Raw genomic sequence first — 22,467 nt, 5'->3', positions numbered from 1 at the left:
TTTTGATCTATTCTAGACTTTTCGATAAGGCTGCTTACATTCACAGATTAAAATCAGTCTCTCCCTCTCAAATGTGTACCTTCTTCCAGCACTGAAGCATGCTCAAGTCTCTCTTTCCCAAAACCAAAACTAATGTAATACAAAACCAAAACAAACAAGCACACAAACACACCAAAAACTCTTTTCTCCATTCCTCCTTTCCCCTTCTAACTGCTGCCTTAGTTTTTTTTTTTTTTCCTTTGCAGTCAGATGTCTTTAGTCTTCTGCATCTGCTCGCCCAGCTCCATTTTCTGACACCCCCCCCCCAACTTGTCTGCCTACTCCATCCTGGTTTCTGTCTCTGTCAATCCACCGAACAAGCAATAGATGATAAAACTCACAAACTTCCTGCCAGCTGTTGAAACAAACAGGCTTTTACTGTCCTCATCTTGCTTGACTTCTCAGAGAAGCAACTTTGGACAGCTGACATTTCTCTCCCTGGAACATTTTAAATTTAGCATCTATGATACCCAATTCTCCTTTTCTCTCACCTCTTTGACCACCTTCTCTTCCCCTCCCCGACTCTTCTTCCTCTATCAACCCTAAGATGTTGCTTTGGCTCAGATGTTTTGTTGCTCTCTAGTCAATGTTATTCAACCCTCATCTATTCACCAATGGTAATGCATACTTACCGAATTAATGAACGGGAAAACAACCTAGTGCTTTCTACGGGCTGGCCCCTAAGAAAATCCATTTCCCTCTCTTTGTGCCAACTGCTTCATTTGACCTTTTTCCTGTGTTATTCGTCTTCTGGATACTGGTAAACTCTATTTGGTCCCTTACCAATCTATCTCTCAGCTCCAGCTAACTCAAGGTTCGTACCTTGGTCTATTAATTCAATTCCTGCTTCTGACAAAGTTGTTTAACTTTGGACAACTTCTGATATTTTTAATTCCTGGTAGACTTCATGAAGGGAGGAAAAAACACTGCCATTGTATTTGACAGCTGTTTGACATACTATGAAACCAAATAAATAATGTGAAGTAAAGCTAGTGAATTACATAAGGAGAGGATTTATAAAAAGTTCAAATAAGTTATGTATGCACTTTCCCTTATAGAAAATATTTCATTGGTTTCCTGTAGATATCATATTGCTATGTTTTGTCTATTTGAGCTGAATTCTCCCATTTCTCATTTATTTGAGCTGGCTGGCTTACTTATGTTTTACTTTCAAGTATATGCTGTTTTAACCATTTTTATGCATTTGTTTCAGATTATCAACTGTATACATGTTAAAAACTTGCAGAAAATTTTTTACAAAAAAGTTTACAGAATACATGTAAAAATTTGTAGAAAAGGATAAGAAAAAAGATAAAAACCATTTTAACTTACAGGCATTAACACGCTACATATGGATTTTCCATAGTAACATGTTAATTATGAAAAAAATATCCCTTATATGCTTGTGGCAAAAACAAATAGCTTTAATTTTTTCTATAACATAAATTAATAGAATCTTAATGGGCTCCCTTTTATAATTCTTTTATTCTTTTCCTTTTCTTTTTTTGTTTTAGTTCAAGATTTTTTTTCCTCAGTAAAAACACTGGTTTTAATTTAAACCAATCCTTATAAATAATCTGAATTTACAAAACTAGGCTTTTTCTTTCCTCTTTTTTTTTTCAGGGGATAGGAAACTTACTATTCAACTGACAAATCACATTATTGTGGATACAATTATAATTTTTGTCTGAGGTAAGAAAAAATAATTTTTTGAAGCATGACTCATTTTCAAATGGAAAGAGCCAAGGATAGAAGGAATTCAGTATTGGATAATCTTTTTAAATAATTAAGACAAAGTTCTACTTGTAGTCAAAAGGAGAGCTTAACCCTCTACTTTTTTCCTTAATGTTTTCATGTTTTAGCTTTATCTCTGGATCATTCTGTAAACTTTCAGACCAAGAGTTGTCTTGGTCTTTTCTAGATCCTCAGAGTGATCTGCAGAGGATTTTGCAGCTGCGTAATTAATGGGGACCTTTTGATTCCTCAAGACATGGACATAAGAACAAATAATTTTATTTGTGCCTTCTGTAAGTGACTTACAAAGGGTTCTCACGTGTTTTCTAATTTGAACCTCATGCCAACTCTGTGAATTAGAAACACTGGGTCATTACTACTGAGGCTTTTGGGGGTAGATAAATTGCCCAACTGATGACTTGTAAACATGCTCGCGAATAATTTCAAGTTAAAAAAATTTTAAAGCAGAGTACAATATGATTTCAACCATCATGCTGTCAAAATATCATAGAAAAACACTGCACAGAAAAAGACTCAAAATGTTAACAGTGGTTATTTCTGGGCTTCAGAATAATAGATGATTTTTACTTTCTTCTTATATTCTTCTGCATTCTTGACCCTCAGCACCACCCATAGATGAGCACACGCTTGATCTCTCTCTTTCTCTCTCTCTCTCTCTCTCTCACACACACACACACACACACCCCTCTCCATAAATATTACGTTTTAAAAGGAAAGTGTGAGATTTTTAGATGGAAAAAATTAAAAACAGAAGTAAACAGACTCCATTTTCCTCCTATTGATAGAAACTTGAAAGCTGCTCATCCTTCAGCAGCTCCTGCTTGCCAATGTTGAAAAGTAAAACGACAGAAAATAACATGGCGTGCAACTGCCAAGACAGATTTGTGGCTGACATTTCTTCTGAAAAATGTCTCCATTAAAATAAGTAGCTGTTGGTGTTGTCTCCTGATTTAGTCATTTTGAGAAGTAATGAGTAGCTCTCAGAACTGGATTTCAGTTTTCTCATGGAATCCATCACTTTGAATAGATATACATTAGACATAACTGAGCATGCAATAGAAGAGAATTGATCATTGGGTACCTATCGTCTTCCTGAAACATATTTGCATGATGTTGCCCAGCACAATGAAGTGCTCAATGATGTAAGCTATTATTTGTCATTATTTAGCACATATTTTGATTAGATAATTTCTGTTTTAGAGTATATGCTATTACAGATTACGTGAATAACTACATATACAATTTATTTCACCACCCATATCATAGGAGAGCTTTATATATATTATCTATAATCCTTAATTAATCTTGCAAGTCAGTTATCTTCATTCCCATTTTACAGATGAGGACATTTCATCTTAGAGAGGTTAAGAGACTTGTCAGGATTCAAACCCTGGTCTTTGTGACTTCAAAGTTAGCCCTTGGACCACCATACCACACTACATTTTGCTTAATGTAATATTTACCATTGAGTCCCTTGCAACATTTCACCAGCATAATAAGGTTTATTTGAATATAATAAAAATTGAGAAGGTTTGTGAATAACATAGGCATGAACAAAATATGAAATTGGCAGGCCTATCCAATGTCCTTGGTGTCTACTGAGACCATGCTCAAAGAGAGAGAAGGGAAAAAATCAACAGAGAGTGGAAGCCAAATCAGAAGAAGACAGAAGAAGAGAGAAAAATCAACACAAGAGCTTATCAAATAGCTTCTGAAGAGCTTTTATAGCTGGTGACAGGCTTGGCAACACTTCTTTTGACTGTTAAGCTGTGTTCACTTTTCTCAGCTCATCGTTTCATAGGAGCTGTGGGAGCCACTTTCCTGAGATTTAAAAACTACCACTGGAATATGGGAATTTCTCTCTTGTCAGAAATCCAATACATTGAAAGAGTTAGTATGTGAAAGTACATAGCACATATGGCTGCCATAGCACTAATAATTCTTCTGGACAGTACCAAGGCCAAATTCATCAAAATAATAAGAATATCTGTGTCTTGTTAGTGCTTTCTCTGTGCTGGGCACTGTGCTTAGTTCTTAAATCACCTTTTCTCACTCAATCCTCACAGCCCAATTAGGAGGCAGGCATTATGAGATTCAGTTTTCAGATGGTAGAACTGAGGCCCTAAGAGTTTTAAAAACTTGGGCAAGAGGTCAAGAACTCGTGAATGGCCTAGAACTGTGATCTGTTTGCCCCTGCCTTCTGAGTTTTTAATCACCAGCCCTGTTTTTGTCCTTTGATAGACAAGAGTTACTTTCACTTGTCTGGTCCTGTTCATCTTCTCTAGATTCTTCTCTTTATGTTTCCAAATCCAGGTAGCGATTAGGGTGTTGGTTTATATCTACGTTTCACTCAACAAATATTTACTTAGCACTTACTATGTACCAGGCAGTGTTCTAGGAGACTGAGATGCGATGGTAAAGAACTCAGTTGAAAGACTTTCTCTTATAGAGCTTTTGTTTCAGTGACATCACACATTATTTCTGAAATTTGCATTATTTGAAGAATTTCAATTAACTTTATGGGAGTGTAGAAGCAAAAAATGACAAAATTTGATGTGCAGTTTAACCAAGAGATCTCAGTCTTAAAATGAAAACAAAGCATGTTTACAGCAATTTAAAGACTAGAGATCTTGAAAGGTGTTACCTATGAGCAACTACAGAGAAGATTTGAAAAATGGTTTTCAAGTGGAAACATTTTTTTCTGGCTTTGTTTTTGCTCTTTCTTCCCCCACATGTATTAACTATATATATATTAAGTGTGTGTACATGTGTGTGTATTTAACGAGGGTCATCAAAAAATTCACAACCCAGTAATAGTCTATTCATTTAGTAAATATACATTGAAGGTGAACTTATGGGCTCCAAGCCAAGTGCTGGAAATAAAATATTGATGATGACAGCAGAATTATAAAAAGGAGAGCAGACAGTGGAATTATAAAGACAGAGTTATAGTAGAAAGACGGCAGAATCATAAAGAGGCAGAATTATAAAATAACGTAATTGCCATGAATGGACTCAAAATGGGGTGTTATGGGACCTCAGAGTGGGGCATCTGTCCCCAGGGTGGCTTCCCACAAAAATCCAGGTCGAGGCAGGGTGATGAGGCTGATCAGGACTGTAGGGAGAGGGAAAAGTCCTTAGCTGCAGAGAATGCCATTTTGAAAAACCACAAGTAACAGGAAAATTTGAGATAACTGAAGTTTCCTATGTTTCTTCTCTTGTCTTACATTTTTGAAGTGGGGCTTTCATTCACAGAATATGAAGTGGAGCAGTACAACTGTGGAATTACCTATCCATGGGATTTTAGAAAATGCACTACTTGATATTTTTAATATCAAATTTCATTGTTTTAAGAATTCAGATTGAACCAATGAAATGAGCCAGCAATCACAAGTACTGCAGTCATCCAGCAACTGCTCATTGAGCCAAAAGGATTTCACCTAAGGCTTTACAAAATCTTCTGAGACAGACAGAATTTAGTTGGAAATTACTGCTGCATTAATCATTCAGTTGTAAGAGACCTTATCATCTTTTTGGACTTCTGCCAGAATTAATTTGTCATGAACACACAAACTCTAAATAAAGCTTTGGTAAAAAAATTAAAAATAAACATTATCAAGTATATATCAAGTGATCGTGATGTCTGTATTCAGATTTTTAAGCATAAGTTTCAGAATAGAGGAAAAATCCTATCTTACAATACACAACACTATCTTTTGAAATTAAACTTTCAGGTAAGATACAAGATTTTTTTTTTTTTTTTTTTTACAAAAAATGTATTACTTCTATTTTTTCCCCTTGATCCTGAACTTGACAACAATCGTGGAAATTGTTTGAAGCAACACTCTGGTATTTTCTGAGAAATCTCTCATGGTTGCTGACACCTTCGAATAACCTGTGAATTGGCAATGGTTAGAGACTAGACCACAGTGGAAAGCATGAATTTTTGAAAGCTCAAATTTGAAGCATTACTGAAAAGCTGCTTATTCAATCCTAGTGAATGAAGTCTAAACAAGTTCTTGTTCACTCTCAACTTATTAGGATGAACAGATGTAGTCCAACTCATTAATGTATGCATTAATGTAACAAATACTTTAAAGCACCCACTACAGTCTGGCACTGTGCTGGCTGCACAGTCCCTACGAAGTGGACTGCTGAAAAGAATAGCCTGCATCATATTACAACTTACACACATTCAAGCTTCCTTTGCACAGACATCCCTTTAAATTCAGAGTTGGCTTTCTTACTTCATATAGGAGCTCTTAAAGCCAAAAATCAACATTTTCATACATCTTTCAGTACCCCACATTAGCTAGAAATCTCAGAATAATTGCCTAAAAAGAAATTGATGAATGAGTATATTCGTAGATTATTTTATACTGAGTTAAATTAAATTCCTCAGTGGGGTTGTTGGAGCAGGGAGAGAGCAACAAGAAATTAGAATGGTTTAGATAAAATTTATTTTATTCCCCACTCCTTCCTTGGCTGCTTAGCTCTTGATTCTGTCTTTCCCATCACTTACTCCCATTTCCAATCCTGAACTTGGTAGTGGCTGTAACTCCACTTAGAAATTTCAGATGCCTCATTTCTTCTTTGAATGTATGGAATAATCTCTGTTCCACAGAGTGTCAAGTTCGTCCAGTCCTACCAGAGTTATCATTGGAAAGGCAGGTGCAATTTACTCCCTCTTGCAGCCTTTTGCACATCCTTCCTCCTATCATTACAATGGTCAGATGCAATGAGACCACTCACTGATCTCCTTTCCTCCCTTTTCTCCATGGGCTCCTTCAGAGCAGGGGCGTGTCTGCATACCTGCCTGTGTCCCACCTGCCAGGTTGGGTTAAACTAGATGGAAGCATCCTGCAGTTGTGCCTGGAGAAGGACCCTCCAGAGGCCAGCTGAGTGGGAGGCAAAAAGACAGATGAGGGAAGCCCATTATAGTGAGGAAGACAACAGCAGTTGAGTCTGAAGGGTGAAGCAGGGCAGACTGGGACCAATGAGTAATGTCAGAGTGAGATGCAGAGTGGGTGAGGCAAGAGTCAGACTGCAGAGTTTAGAGTTTATTTAAGAAAAGGCAGCAAGTTCGTATCTTTACCTGAAATGAGATAATCTAAATAGAAACATCTGACACACACAAGGCACTAATTAATTTTTTTTTCTTTTTTTGAGACGGAGTCTCGCTCTGCTGCCCAGGCTGGAGTGCACTGACACGATTTCGGCTCACTGCAACATCCACCTCCCGGGTTCAAGCTATTCTCCTGCCTCAGCTTACCGAGTAGCTGGGATTACAGGCATGGACCACCATGCCTGCCTAATTTTTGTATTTTTAGTAGAGACAGGGTTTCACCATGTTGGCCAGGCTGGTCTTGACCTCCTGACCTCAGGCAATCTGCCTGCCTTGGCCTCCCAAAGTGCTGAGATTACAGGCTTGAGCCACCATGCCCGGTTGGCACTAAATAATGTTAATACCTACATGACAGAGGTGAGTGATTAAAATAGTTTAAAATGTGTAAACCAGTAGGCGCTGCGCTTGATACAGTATGTTAGTTCTTCACATCTCCTAGAAACAAATTTCTTATTTTTTAAAAAGTATAGTTAAGTATGTAAAGGTAAATTAAAATGGAGACCAGACTTGAAGAATCTCTGAGCAGATAAAGCCAATTAGGTCTCATAAGTGACCTTAACTTTGCTCGATTTGCAAACATAAACAAAACTTGTGCTATTTCTTGTAAATGCCTATATTAAAGAAAAAATGAAACTTAAGGCTAACCCATCAGAAGCTGCCAAATAACTTATATAACCAAGGACTCTCCAGAAGGATAGCTCAAATAAGGCAACTGTATAATGGTAACCAATCAAATATTTTCTTTTCTTTACTTCCTTCCGTGTTTGCTCCAGAAAAGCCTTCCCCTTGTGATCCCTTGCTTGATCTCCTGAACCATTTCCAGCTTGGAGTTGCTCAATTCATCAATCGCTGTTTGTGCAAATAAACTCTTTCAAATTTTATCGTGCCTCAGTTTACCTTTTAGCAGGTATTGTCGCTTCTCAATTAGCAAAAACCTCCAGGTTCACATTAACAGGCACTATCAATATATTTTCTGGCTGTTTTGAGAGGGGGGTTTAACTCTACTTGGACATAAGTTCTGGTTCAATTCCTTATCATTAACTGAGGGATCCTACAAAATAGAACCTATTTCAAACCTCAGCTCCCTTATTTACTGGCTTCAGGCTTTATGGCATGTTCCTGACCCTCTCTGAGCCTCTGTTTCTTTCATTAATTTTAAAAGACTGGAAGAATTAGATATAAGGTGAATAAAGAGTCTGGTATATTGGAAGTGCTTACTGAAAAGTAACTAATATTATTAAGCACATTTTCTATTTTAACTGTTTTTGATAGAATTACTTGCAAATGGGCCAGGCGCAGTGGTTCACGCTTGTAATCCCAGCACTTTGGGAGGCTGAGGTGGGCAGATCACAAGGTCAGGAGTTCGAGACGAGCCTGGCCAACATGGTGAACCATAGTCTCTACTAAAAATACAAAAATTAGCCGGGTGTGGTGGCGGGCGCCTGTAATTCCTGCTACTTGGGAGGCTGAGGCAGGAGAATCGCTTGAAACTGGAAGGCAGAGGTTGCAGTGAGCTGAGATTGCGCCACTGCACTACAGCCTGGGCAACAAGAGCAAAACTCCATCTCAAGAAAAAAAAAAAAGGAATTACTTGCAAATGTACTTTATCATATCTTTTCAAACAGAAAAAAGGATTATTTTTAACCTTTTGGTGGTTAATAGGTTGCCTCATTCATTTATTCTAGCTCCTTTCTCCTTTATCTTCCTCTATATCAGAGGCTGTAAAGCTAAAAACTCCGTTTTGCAGCTTCCCCTGAAGGTAGGGGAAACACATGCTCCACTTCTGACCAATGAGACACAGGAGCCAGTCAATGAGGGAGGCAGAAGGGGTATATGGGAAAGCTTTTGCTTGCCTAAAGACAGACAATAGCTGTGGCTTCCCAGCCCTTTACTATCTCACCTTTTTTCTGTGTGGAAGGTAAATTGGATGACCAGAGCAGTGGTAGTCATTTTGTCACTCTGAGAAAGCATTAAAGATGTTGGAACAGAAAGACAGAAGGGGCCTGGGTCCTTGATGATACCATCTAGTCATTGTACCACCCCTAGATCATCCATTTCTGAACATATTTTTACACACATCAAATAAACCTGTTTATTTAAGCCACAGCTATTTATTTATTTATTTATTTATTTATTTATTTAGAGACAGGGTCTTGCTCTGTTGCCCAGGCTGGAGTGCAGTGCTGCAATCATGGCTCATTGCAACCTCTACCTCCTGGACTCAAGTGATCCTCCCACCTCAGCTTCCCAAGTAGCTGGGACTACAGGTGCGCACCACCATGCCCAACTAATTTTTTGTATTTTTGGTACAGATGGGGTTTTGCCATGTTGCCCAGGATGGTTTTCAATTCCTGGCCTCAAGCAATCCACCCATTTCAGCCTCCCAAAGTGTTGGGATTACAGACATGAACCACCGTGCCTGGCTCAGTTATTCTTTTATTGTAATGAAACAAACGTTTTATATTTGGTGAAGACCAATTATTGCACAGTGCTTTAATGGAATTATGTCCTCACTGCTACAAGATGTGCAGGGCTGTCTGCCATGAAAATAAATGGTTCCACATATACCTATAATGATTGAATTAATTCATTAATTTATTCACTCAATGAATTATTTTGAAACAGTTATTAGTAGAAAGAAAAACTGGTGATTCAACTGAATCTACTTTCTCTTTGCTTGGATTTTAATGTCACTTGATAATGCTTTAGCTTGTCAGAGTCCTGATTACATTCCCTTTCCTTCCCTATCTCCTTTCCTTTCAACCTTGCCATGAGCACTATCCAAAGGGTAAACCAAAATGGTTAAACTGGGAAAATTTATGTTACACTTCAGAGGCAGGTGATTTTTGAGTGCTATTTCTCCTGAGAGCACTTTTTCAATTACTCCCATGTTTGCCATCTGTGCCAGATGGTTGTAGGTCTGCCCTACGGAGAAGTAAAACCTGTGTCACTCAATCACTATCCCAGTCCAGGCCCTTGTCACATCCCTTCCAGATGCTTCCTCCATTCACTGTTTCACACATAGCTACCAGCTTAATATTTCTAGCTGTGTCACTCCCATGCTCCAAGCCTTTCAATCTGGCACTTGCCAACAGAAAAACCCTTCCTCCTTAGCCTAGCACTTCAGTGCCTTGCTCAGTTTGATGACAGCACCTCTGTCCCCCGGTTTCTAATTCTCAGTACTCTGTTCTACACTCATGTCCTGTGTCTGCTTATCGTGCCTTTCTTTCCTATTTCTGGGTTCCAACTTTCCCCGTCTCTCAAGGCTCAGTGTTTCCAGGACAGCCTTCCCTAATCTTTCCAGGAAGAACTCACTCCCTGCCCTTTATTCTTCCTGGCCTGTTATATTACTTTGGTGTGGTGGCACGTACCCCTTCCCCAGCTGAGTTCAAGTTATTTATGTTTCTATCGTCTGTGTGCCTGCACCACAAACTCCCCGCAGACAGGATCGGGCTCCATATCATCTTTGTATTCCTTGCAGTGCCTGCTGTGGTACCTTGGATATGGGAAAATGTCATGATCAGGCATGTCAACAGATAGCTGTTGAATAAAAGGAGGATCACTGTTGTCTGATGAAAAGAGTGCCACGAATACATAGGCCCTCAATAAAATGGTTTGAATGGAACTGTAAGGCTTAAGGGAGACAAGGACAGTGCTTTGCCTGTCCCAGAACTGAAGGCTTGGTTTTATGTTTGATTTGTAGGACTGAGCAAGAAGGAGATAGTAGTATAGATAAACAAAAATACAAGGTCCAACAATTGGCCATTTGTAGTATAATTTCTTTGCTTCTAATGTGTGCTTAGATTAATCAATTTTATGAATTATCTTAACTGTTTTACATCTATTACCTAGTAAAAATTACTTTAAAAACTTCTCAATGTAATGTACCAAATATAATTAATTTTCCCATTTATTCTTTTCTAAAAAACAGAAATGAAGAGATTACAGCTGCACAGAGATGCTTGTCAAATGACAAGGGCCTGGATAAAGCGTTTTAATGAACGAACAACAGAATGATCAGAAAACAGCCTTTGGGGCCAGCAGTGTGATCTGGGTTGAGACTCCACCGCTCCTGTGGGATCCTGGTAGGCTACACTTTCACATGCTTTCATCTTTCTCATTTACAAAATGGAGATAACAATAGTATCTGCCCCAACAAGATTAGGCGAGAAATAATGAGTTATCACACGCAAAACATTTTTGGCTTGTTTTTTAGTTTTTTTTCTAATGTTTATTTTAGGTTCAGAGGTACATGTGCAAATTTGTTATATAGGTAATTGTAATCAGTGTTTAGATTCCACTTATAAGTGAGAACAGAAACATTCTGAATAGTACTAGGCACATATTAAGCACTCAGGAATTGTTAGCTATTGTTTTCTAAGGCACCATCTATTAATAATATTTTGTTGTATTTACCTGACTGGCAACCCTTAAATGCTTATTCTTTTTCTTTTATTGGGGGGGGCATTTACTTTAACTATAGTGCCATCTCTCTTTAAAATATATTGATTAATTCCAATTAGTTTGGCCTTAAGCATGAAAAAAATTTAGTCTAAGGACATTACCAAAAATATTATTTTGTTTTTTTTTTTTGATAGAGTTTTGCTCTGTCACCCAGGCTGGAGTGCAGTGGTGCGATCTCTGCTCACTGCAAGCTCTGCCTCCCAGGTTCACACCATTCTCCTGCCTCAGCCTCCCGAGTAGGTGGGACTAAAGGCGCCCGCCACCGCGCCTGGCAAATTTTTTGTATTTTTAGTAGAGACGGCGTTTCACCATGTTAGCCAGGATGGCCTCGATCTGCTGACCTCGTGATCCACCCGCCTCTGCCTCCCACAGTTGGGATTACAGGCATGAGCCACCCCACCTGGCCCCAAAATATTATTTTCTTACTCATGTTCCCAGTAAGTCTTAGTATAACATTTCAAAGTAAATGAAGACCTAACTCTGAAGTCTGGAATATTTGTTGACATTATTGTCAACATTATTGTTCTGATCACAGAGTGTCTCCTGGAGAATCAACCAGCTAAAAATATGTGTGTGCGTGTGTACACATATAGAACCTGTAGGGTTGAAACCGGAGTTTTAGGAAGTTGTTAGTATGACATGATATTTAGCTACCAACTATTTAGTAGTTTGTTTTCTTTTGCTTTAAAAAATTTAAAAAGACAAGGTATTGTTGAAGACAGTCCATAGAAATAGCACAGACCTTCACTAAAGTATTTATAGACAGACTTGTCAATAACAAACAGTTCTTGGAATCGGAATTTTCTTAATGTGAATCTCCAAATGTCTTCACTTGAATTATCTCGATTTTGTCCACATTATTTGTTTTATAGTTATCATGTGAGGGCCTTGCTTTATACTTCAGTTGGTTAAAAAATTGTTCATGGGGCTCTTTGGACTCTGTTTCATGAGTGTCTGTAATAATAAAATCAACAGAAAAATATTTTACATTCTGTTGGGGGAGGAAGTTGTTCATTTTTAAAGTTCTTCCTTATTTTTCCTGTTAATACCTGTGCAAAACATCACAATAAAATATTGCATTTTTGGTGCAAGAGCTCTTCTCATCCGATGCTGACAGTAGGACTGTCATATAATCAGCAGCAGTTTCCAACTTCAAGAGAGAGATGCATTTGCTGAGTCATTTGGTTTGCTTTCTGCCTACGGGGTGTGAAGACGACTGGAAGTGAGGGAGCTTTGGGTATGGAAAGTTGTGAGTCAGGGCATTGCTTATGACAGAGACAGAATGCCAGAATGAGTTATAAATGTGGTATCTGCTTGTTCTTCCTGTTGTTTTGATGCTGTTCAGGAACCAGTAGAATTTGCTGCCCAGGACTGTGGATGATATACTTTGCTATATGCGGGTTGCCATTTTGTGAGCAAATGGCTTTATCTTTGTGCTTTTATTTTCCTTTCCATCCAAAAGATCAGAAAGAGAAATTGTGATCACGGCATTTTAGTTTTAGAACCCACAATAATGACAGTATATGAAAGTAATCAGATTCACTTTTCGATTTAGTTCTGGATATTTTAAAACCAAAATTACAAATAAGTATGTAAATAGGTAAATTAAGTGGCCAACACTAGTAATCCCCAGAGATGGCAAGCTCCTTAGGGAAGCAACAGGACTTTTCTGAGGGCGGCACCATCTTGGCAGCTCTACACACAGTAAGATTTGATAAGTGCTTATTGCCCAGAGAATGTGATTCCTTTTAAGCTGCTTTTTATTCCAGTCAGAAATGGATACGGTATCTCTCATGTTGCTTCAGCGCTCTCACTGAGGTTCTATCAGCATCAGGTTTTGTGCCAGAAGGCACTGTTTACTTAATCTAAATACACTCTGGCAACTGAAAAGCAATTTAGAGGACCATATATCCAGGTCAAAACAGATATCATTGTCACCTAAATAAATATCTTCCAGAATACTTCCACAGCCTTTCCTATTTATTAACCTTTAAAAACCCTTCCTCAACTATTTTCTCAGTTACTAAATCCACCAAATAGGAATTAGTGGGAGCTTTCGTTTACATGACAATGGATGCTCAAACAGGATATAAGTGATGGTACTTAAAGGAAATACAGCTTCATTATGTCACACATTAAAAACGCATCAACCCCTTACCTATTGAGAAGCTGTAATGGAATTTTCTTCCTAGTAATTTTAGGAGAATGGGTTTGTTTGGGCAAGTTGTTATCAAACGCGTTTATTTGCTTTTCTTATGTTTAGGTGGGTTGCTGTTAGGTGTTTATGCTGTTTAGTTTTCTTTTCTCCTGGCTGGTTGTGGTGGCTCATGCCTGTAATCCCAGCACTTTGGGAGGCTGAGGTGGGTGGATTGCTTTGGCTCAGGAGTTCGAAACCAGCCTGAGCAACAAAGCGAGATCCTGTCTCTATAAAACATACAAAACATTAGGCGGGCATGGTGGCATACACCTGTGATTCCAGCTACTTGGGAGGCAGAGGTGGGAGGATGGCTTGAACCTGGGAGGCAGAGGTTGCAGTGAGCTGAGGTCATGCCACCGCACTTCAGCCTGGGCAACAGAGACAGACCCTGTATCAAAAAAAAAATTCTTTTCTCCTTTGGGTTATTTTTCTTCCCATTTCCACCACCTGTGCAGTGATGCTAAGTGGAGTTGGTGATAATTAACCAGTGGCTGTACATCGAGAGTTTAGGGATAAATGAACTATTATACTTTAAATGTTAGTGTTGGTTCCTAGGAAATGTGAAGTCAGTTAACAAATAATTATTCAGCAGTTCTCTCTAAACTAACTTTTACTCTTCCTACTTATTTTTCCTTTGGCTAGGAGTGTCTGATGGGATGGGAATTACAGTGGATCCTTCACGACCTGGGTTTGAAGAACGTGGTCCACTTTGGTCCACCTCTGTCACTCTGAGACAGAAGCACCAACCCCTCTTCTTCCTCCTCCTCCTCAGTGTACTCAATGTGAGGATAACAAGAATGAAGAACTTTATGATGATCCATTTCCACTTAATGAATAATAAATATACTTTCTCTTCCTCATGACTTAAGTAATATTTTCTTTTCTCTATCTTACCTTATGGTAAGAATCAGTACATAATATGTATAACATACAAAATATGTGTTAATCGTCTGTTTATGTTATTGGTAAGGCTCTGGTTGACAGTAAGTTATTAGTAGTAGTTCTGTTTCGGGGGTGTCAAAGTTTCAAGTGGATTTTCAATTGCACGGGGGCTGGCACCCCAAACCTTGTGCTATTCAAGGGTCAACTGTGCATAGTTTCAGTGGTAAATCTGAAATGCATAATGCGGGGATTATCAAATTTGAAGGAAGTGATATGGGGCAAATGAAGCAATTGTAGTGTGAATGGGGTGATCTGGGACTCGGGGGCAATGTCTGGTAATAAACAGTGGTGTAGTTTGACAGGACTGTGCTCTCTGTGTCACTCGTTTCCCAATACTGATGCTGGTTTGTGATGAGTGTTTCCCAATCCGCAGCAAAATTAGAAAAATAAGGCAAGTATTGGGAGTTTTTTTCTGACGCCTTCACTTTATAAAATTAAAAAGCCATCTTGCCCCTACTTAAAAAATATTTTTTTTCTGGCCTAGTAAGTACTAGAATTAGGGAATCATTGGTCTATACAGCCTTGCTAAATGCCATTGTAGCCCTCCTCACATTCCTCGACCACTTCCCAGGAAACCTGGTATTGGTGAACAATAAATAATCCTGATTTTAACCTTTTTTTGGCCTCTGCCTTTCCCAGCTGAAGAGATTTAGTTGGTAAACCTGGGTATGAATTAGCGGGCCTCTTCATACATCCTGTGACCACAGCTTACCTCTGATTTCAAGTTATACTCCTACAAAAAGTCCAGAAGGAAAATGACCATTTGTTTACCTCACAGTCTAAAGCTAAATGTGGATTTTAATGATTATTACCAATATTCAGTAGTATTTGTTCAATGCACATAAGTGTATATCCATTTCCCTGGTGAATTCCATGTTTTTCTGGCTGAATAGAACATTTAATGGCACAAAGTTTTGAATGCATTTTGGAAAATAACATATACATTGCATTTGAACTTTTCTTTTTGCATAATTTAAGAAGATCTTTTTCTTTAAAAATAAACAAAATTGCATATATTTTTTAAAAAGTTCATCAAACTTACAAAAACTTGACCTGTCTTAATTAATTCTGCTTCTTAAAAAAGGGTTCCTGAGAGGGATGAGGGATCAAAGACTACACATTGGGTACAGTAAATACTGCTCAGGTGATGGGCATACTAAAATCTCAGAAATAACCACTAAATAACTTATTCATGTACAAAAAATATAAATTGAAAAAAAGAAAAAAAAGTGTTCCAACTTGGTGAGACTGATTGAAATGAAGACTAGTTGAAAAAAAAACTTTTACAAGAAAGATTAAAAATGATCATGAAACAGACATTTTATTAGAACTTTAAAAATCTATAAAAGGGAAATTATTATTCAAGAGTTATACAGTTTCAAGTTCAAGTGCTCTAACATGTCAAGAGACACAGCTTACTCAGCAATACTAAAAGTAGCTTTCCTTGATCCAGCAATACCTAAACTACCAGAAAAATCTTCTGACAAACGTTGGGAACTCACAGCCTCCTAATCTTTAATTACAAGCGTAAAGCAGTAAAAGATGTATTGAGGAATTACATCCGACCTCACGGTAAGTCAAAGACAACACATAAATATGTGTGAGAAAATTCTATGAAGAAGTCTTTAATATACCAGCCTTATGATTTCATATTATTTTCATTCATACTTGCACACATGACTGCATATAGACATGTATAATACAAGAATAAAAATGAAGAAGTTCATGTAATGGGAACTATGTCAGTAAGATACAGTATTCTAGCAACAGTATGTTTTTCTTGGCTAATCTGATTAGGTTTTCTCTTCAAACTGGGTTTGTTCTCTAGTCAAATCTGCCAACAGATATAGTCAATGAAGTAAACAAGAACAAAGAGTGGGATGATGTCTCTTACTATACAGACACTGCCATTACATAGCTTGATTACACAGACACTATAGAAGCTAAAGAAGACACTGAGTCAAATTTATAACTGATTAATAGATACCTTTAAAGAAAAAGGTGAATTATGTCTAAAGTTTTTACAACCTATTCATTTTGGATTTCTTCAATAACCTATGTATTGGAGAAAAGGCAACAGAGTTCCCTCAAAGAGCACAGAATTGCTAGTGGTTACTGTAGGTTCTAAAAGATGAGCATTTGTTGGGGAAGGAAGAGAGAAGAAGAAATATAAAAACTATACAAGACTATCAATCATGTCATTTACCCTTACAATATTCTAGACACCATTTTAAGCTCTTGACATCCATTTAATCCTCACAATCATGCTGAGGTAGGATTGATGATTATACCTGTTTTACAGGTAAGGCATATGAGTTGCAGAGCAGATAAGTAACCTGCAGGAAGTCACACAGGTGGTAGGTGGTGCAGCTGGAATCTGAATCAGGCAAAGCGGCTGCATGGAGCATCTTAAAATACGCCCTCTGCATTACCATCATCTACCATGTTATGTATATTCCCTCATTTCACCCACACAACAATATTATGAGGTAGGTAACACTGTCTCCAATTTACAGATAGAGAGATCAAGTCCTAGAGGCTAGTACCTTGTAGGGGATCATGAAATTATTAAATGGCAATGGAACTGAGATTCCAAGTGACAGGATTCAGACACCAAACCCCCAGAGAAGAGGAGTACCAACATGAAGTTTCTCAACTGTACTAAACAGGGACATGGTCTCTGTGGCCCTTCAGAACTCTGTGCAGAGATAAGTGACTAATGCTATTGGAGTGTGGAGACAGTCTGTTCTATTCATCACAGGGAATTCCATTATTGCACTTAATAATTCATCACAATTACCACACATAATAACTCAACAGTCATCACACTTAATAACTGATTGTTTAATCTCTTTCTTCACATGCTGTAAGCTCTGTTCATTTCCTGAAGCTTACTATATAGTGAGCAGGTACTGTTCTAGGTGCCTGCAATATGTCAGTGTCAAAATAAAGATCCTTACCCTTTGTTTACTTAGCTCTGCATCCCTATCCCCTAGCAGAGTATCCTGGTTTTCAGTAAATATTTACTGAATGAGTAAATGAATGAATTAGGAGGGGCAGGTAGGAGAAAAGGAAAAAAAAAAAAAACTACAGAGAAAAGGAAATACTTGGGCTTTATCTATTAATCTCCAGATTTTTATTAAAATCTTAACATGCTTATTATTAATATAAATGATCATTTTTATTATTTAACTCATCTTTAAAAGCAGAAGTGTCACCAAATATATTTTAATTCCAGCAGTAATCTATGATCCAGGTTCTAAAAGAGGACACGTGTTTTGCTTCTTTGTCAGACAATTTTTTCAAATTATATTCCCCAGAGCTTAGCCTGTGTTTGCGTTCATTGCTTTCTAAAAGCTGACTTTACTAGGCAAGTTTTATCTCAGTAATTAGAAGCATTTATCTTAAAGCTCATTTGGTTTTAGCAGTGAGGTTACAGGCTGTCATCCACATTGTTATTGACTCCTTCAATTAGAGGCAATGGCATTTCACCTCCATGCAAAATATTAGTAAATTAACAATCTCCACTCTGCATTCATTTGAGAAATCTGCTCTGCTTGTGATGACGAATGTGACAAGCAGGGAGTAATCAGAGACACTCTGGTAACACCTTTGAGCCTTGCAAATATCAATTAAATCTGGCCTTGCACCTTACAGTTGGGGTTTGGTTTGTAGGGCAAATTTCTTTTTTTATGATACAATGTGGAAGTTAGTGTTGGTAACTGGTGAGAAAAACGAACAACAGCCTATAATCCTAGCACTTTGGGAGGCCAAGGTGGGCAGATCATGAAGTCAGGAGTTTGAGACCAGCCTGGCCAACATGGTGAAACCCTGTCTCTACTAAAAATACAAAAAATTAGCCGGGCATCTGTAATCCCACCTACTTGGGAGGCTGAGTCAGGAGAATCGCTTGAACCCGGGAGATGGAGGTTGCAGTAAGCCAAGATCGTGCCATTGCACTTCAGCCCGGACGACAGAGCAAGATTCCATCTCAAAAAAACAAGACAAAAAAAAACCAAAAACAAACAACAACCCCAACAAAACATAGCCACAGAAGCATCCACCCTGATTTTCCCAAATCTTTTCAATTACTCAATGCCTGCTTTAAATCAAAATATGAACCCTGGCATTGTGAACAATTTCCAGATCAGATTTACAATTCTGCAACACGACAACTTTGACTCAAAGAGCAAATCATGTTGCATATTTCTTTATGGTGCTAAAAAGATTGCAAAGAAATTATTTTTCAAATGTCATGTCTGTCTCTTTCAGGCCCGAGGGCATCCTAGTCTAATGAAGAGAGTTTTAACCCAGAAATTGTTAAGATCACAGGAGCTCTCTGGATGGGCTTCAGCTGGTTTACCTAAAATTTGTGAAAAAAAAGTCTTTATGTGCTTTTTATTGCAATGGGCATGGATCGCTTTGATTAGATTTTCTACAGAGGCTTGTAACCCAACTAGACAAAACTCTTTGGTCCACTGGCCCGGGTCCAAGGGCTGACAGGAGGATTCTGCCAAGGTCTGCCACCATCCAGCTGTCAAGGAGCTGCTGTGGTTTTAGTGTCTTCTTGCATAAAGTGCTTTCTTCAGATGACCCATTATCCTCTTTGTCTCCTCTACACTTTCATACTGGAATCTGATGTTGTGATGATCATAAATTTAGCTGAACCTTCACCTCTAATGTTCTAGATTCTAAAAACTGTACAAACTAATGATTCAGTGTCATCTTTCATTGGCATATTGAATATCATCAGCCACAAAACAAACTAAAATTTTAGGAAAACATTAATATTTGCATTGCATCAAAGGAGCAGAAGGGTGACTACCTCCCATTTTGACACATTATCACTTCTTTATGACAAGTCAAACCCTTAGGAAACGTTTTCTGTGAAGTCAGAATCTCATTTCTTTATGTAGTACATTATGACAAACAACGCTTAAATCTATCATCACCCCACATCAACTGTGTGGTCTATCAATTTTGTTAGGCTTCCAAAGACAGAAGAGTGGAGAGACTGGACAAATACTGCTTACAATCACCCAGACGGTTATTTTAAAACATTATTTTACTTGAGGACTAAAGAATTTTGGCCAAGGTTAAAATTTATCTTCTTTCATAAAAATCAATTAAATTAAAATGAACGTTTTAAAAAAAACATTATGGCTTAAAAAGGCAAATCAGGTCAAAATGATACATTTTTTTCCCATTGGTTCTGTACCCCCAAAAAGCCACTTTTTAAGTTATAGAGGATTTCTACATGAGAACATAGGCTAATGAGAGATCTGAAAGAGCGCTTTTGTATTGGACTTGTAAAACTTGAGCTAACTTACTGTCATGATGAGCCCCTTTTCCTGGAAGTATTTAACCAATGGAGCAGCATTCTGCTTGAAGTTCATTAGTCTCCTTTGGGTAGCTTTTACATTGTCGTCTGGTCGGCCCTGCTGTTCTGCACGCTTCAGTAATCTTTCTTTGAGTCTCTGATTAGCACAAGCCAGGAATACCACCAAGTCGGGGGTACAGATCTGTGGAGAGCATCAACAAACAGAGAGGTATTCAACATACCAACCAATGCATGTGGGCAGCTGCATCCATTTCCTGTTGTTCTGTGGAGGCTGCCATATATTTGGCCCTGTATGTTTTTGCCAGTATATTTCCAGGACTGCTGTTCTACCCAAGGCCAGGAGCAGCCTTTCCCACTGTAGTCCATGTAAATAGCATTCCCTAACTCATGTGGCCATATGCAGTAGCCAACACTTTTTATACGTGCTCAAATAAGTTTCCAAGTTGAATTAAGAACAGTCTCAGCCAAACTTTGCTAAAAATATTGTATATGTGACTTGACTTTAGAGGGGAGGAACTACTGGGCCACAGGTGTTCTCTACAGTAAATAAGTACTATTGCTATGATTACTATTTGGTACCATTTAAAAATTATCTACTGTATGTCAGGCCCGGTGCTATTTCCTTAAGATATTGCTGGCCAGGCGTGGTGGCTCATGCCTATAATCCCAGCACTTTGGGACGCCGAGGTGGGTGGATCACGTGGTCAGGTGTTTGATACCAGGTTGACCAACATGGTGAAATCATCTCTTCTAAATATACAAAAAAATTAGCCGGGCGTGGTGGCGCGCACCTGTAATCCCAGCTACTCAGGAGGCTGAGGCAGGAGAATCACTTGAACCTGGGAGGCAGAGGTTGCAGTGAGTCGAGATCATGTCATTGCACTCTAGCCTGGGCAACAGAGCAAGACTCCGTCTCAAAAAAAAAAAAAGATATTGCTAAATTTTACAACAATCTGCAAGGTAAATGTTATCTCCATTTCATAGATGAGCAAATTGAGGCTCTGAGAAATTAAAGTACTTGTCTGAGAAAACATGGTCAGTAAAGTAAAAGTTAATATTTGAACTCAAGTCTATTTAGTCTAAGGCCTCTGTTCCTTTCACTATCACAAAGTACTGAAAGGCCCCAAAGGTCTTCATAAATTTCAGAAAATACTGAGGAGTGGCATGAAAAGAACCTATGAAGTAAAAAGTTTCTATTTAACTAAATTAGAACTAGCATTGCATTTAAAACATAACACGACTATATGAGGTGAATGCATCTTATAACTGAGAATGGGAGAAGGCAAAAAGACAGTTTGCATAGTGGTTTGAAGCAATAATCTCCAAAGTGTTTTACGGCATCTTCACATTAGTAAATGTTTTAAGCATATACCCCAATTACTTATTAATTTACTAATTATGCATGTACATATGATATGCATGTATTACTATACTAGTACAGAATGCACATTGTAAAATATGTATAAAAATACAATTTTTAAAGGATGGGATTCTACTATTGTAATTTTAATGATTTTTTTCCCATATCACAGTGGTTTGCTTTGTGCACTCTGGAGACCATTAGTTAAAAGATGGACTTGGGAGGCTGGGAGACATGGATTCCAGTTTTTTTGCCCCAGGACTTACCAGCTGAACGATGGGCACATAATTTAATCTTGCTAAACCTCTATGTCCTTATCTGTAAATAGAGATACACGAACCTGCCTCCTTGAGTTATTATGAAGATTAAATAATATAAAATACACAGCATGTATGCTTCATGCCAGGTGCTCAATACATTTTAGCCACAGTTACTATCTCTTAGTTTTCATAATTCTATGTGGCTCTGGTTCTCCTTTAACTTCTTATTTTTTATTTTGTTGTTTTGTCTTCTGCTCACATTTGTTCCTCCTCAGATCCCTGAAGTGGGGGTGTTTTCCAAGGCTTAGATCATACTCTTCTCCCTCTCCAAGTTCTCATTCTTTCCGTGTCCTTCTACTGTTATGGTTTCAGCCACTACCTTTAGCTGATAAAGTTCAAATCTCCACTGTCAGCACTGACTTTCAACAGCACCCCAGTTCTGTATTTTCAAATGTCTATGTGACAGCTCTATTTATGTCTGAATGCTACCTGTGACTCGGCAAAAATTAATTTCAGCAACTTCCTACCTAAATAAAATCTCATCTTATTTATTTTTACTGTAGCAACACTCCTGTCCTAAATCTCTTAGCTGGAAGACTTAGTATCAATTCTAACCCTTACTCATCAAAACTTCTATCTATCCAAGTCATCACTGTTGCCTATTGATTTTGTCTTTAAAACATTGTTCAAATGACTAGGTGCGTTGGTTCATGCTTGTAATCCCAGCACTTTGGGAGGCCAAGGCAGGCAGATCGTGAGGTCAGGAGTTCGAGACCAGCCTGGCCAAGATGGTGAAACTCCATCTCTACTAAAAATACAAAAATTAGCTGGGTGTGGTGGCGTGTGCCTGTAGTCCCAGCTACTCAGGAGACTGAGGCAGGAGATTCACTTGAACCCGGGAAGCGGAGGTTGCAGTGAACTGAGATTGTGCCATTGCACTCAACCCTGGGCAGCAAGAGCAAGACTAATCCCAGCACTTTGGGA

At 38.3% G+C, this 22,467-nt stretch overlaps 1 protein-coding gene across 2 annotated transcripts in view; it reads right to left on the bottom strand.

Annotated features, from left to right (window-relative positions):
* AK5 (adenylate kinase 5) overlaps positions 1 to 22,467 on the bottom strand; it is a 292,705-nt gene that overhangs the window by 210,963 nt on the left and 59,275 nt on the right. For both annotated transcript variants that reach the window (XM_011953156.1, XM_011953157.1), the window contains exon 6: positions 19,853 to 20,044. In XM_011953156.1, the coding sequence (XP_011808546.1) occupies positions 19,853 to 20,044 (192 nt within the window). The remainder of the gene's footprint in view (positions 1 to 19,852; positions 20,045 to 22,467) is intronic.

The sequence above is a fragment of the Colobus angolensis genome, unplaced genomic scaffold (genome assembly GCF_000951035.1).
Source record: "Colobus angolensis palliatus isolate OR3802 unplaced genomic scaffold, Cang.pa_1.0 Scaffold359, whole genome shotgun sequence".
In the NCBI taxonomy this organism is placed as follows: Eukaryota; Metazoa; Chordata; class Mammalia; order Primates; family Cercopithecidae; genus Colobus; species Colobus angolensis.
Note: the sequence above shows the minus strand (reverse complement) of the source record. Positions and strands in the feature narration are given on the sequence as shown.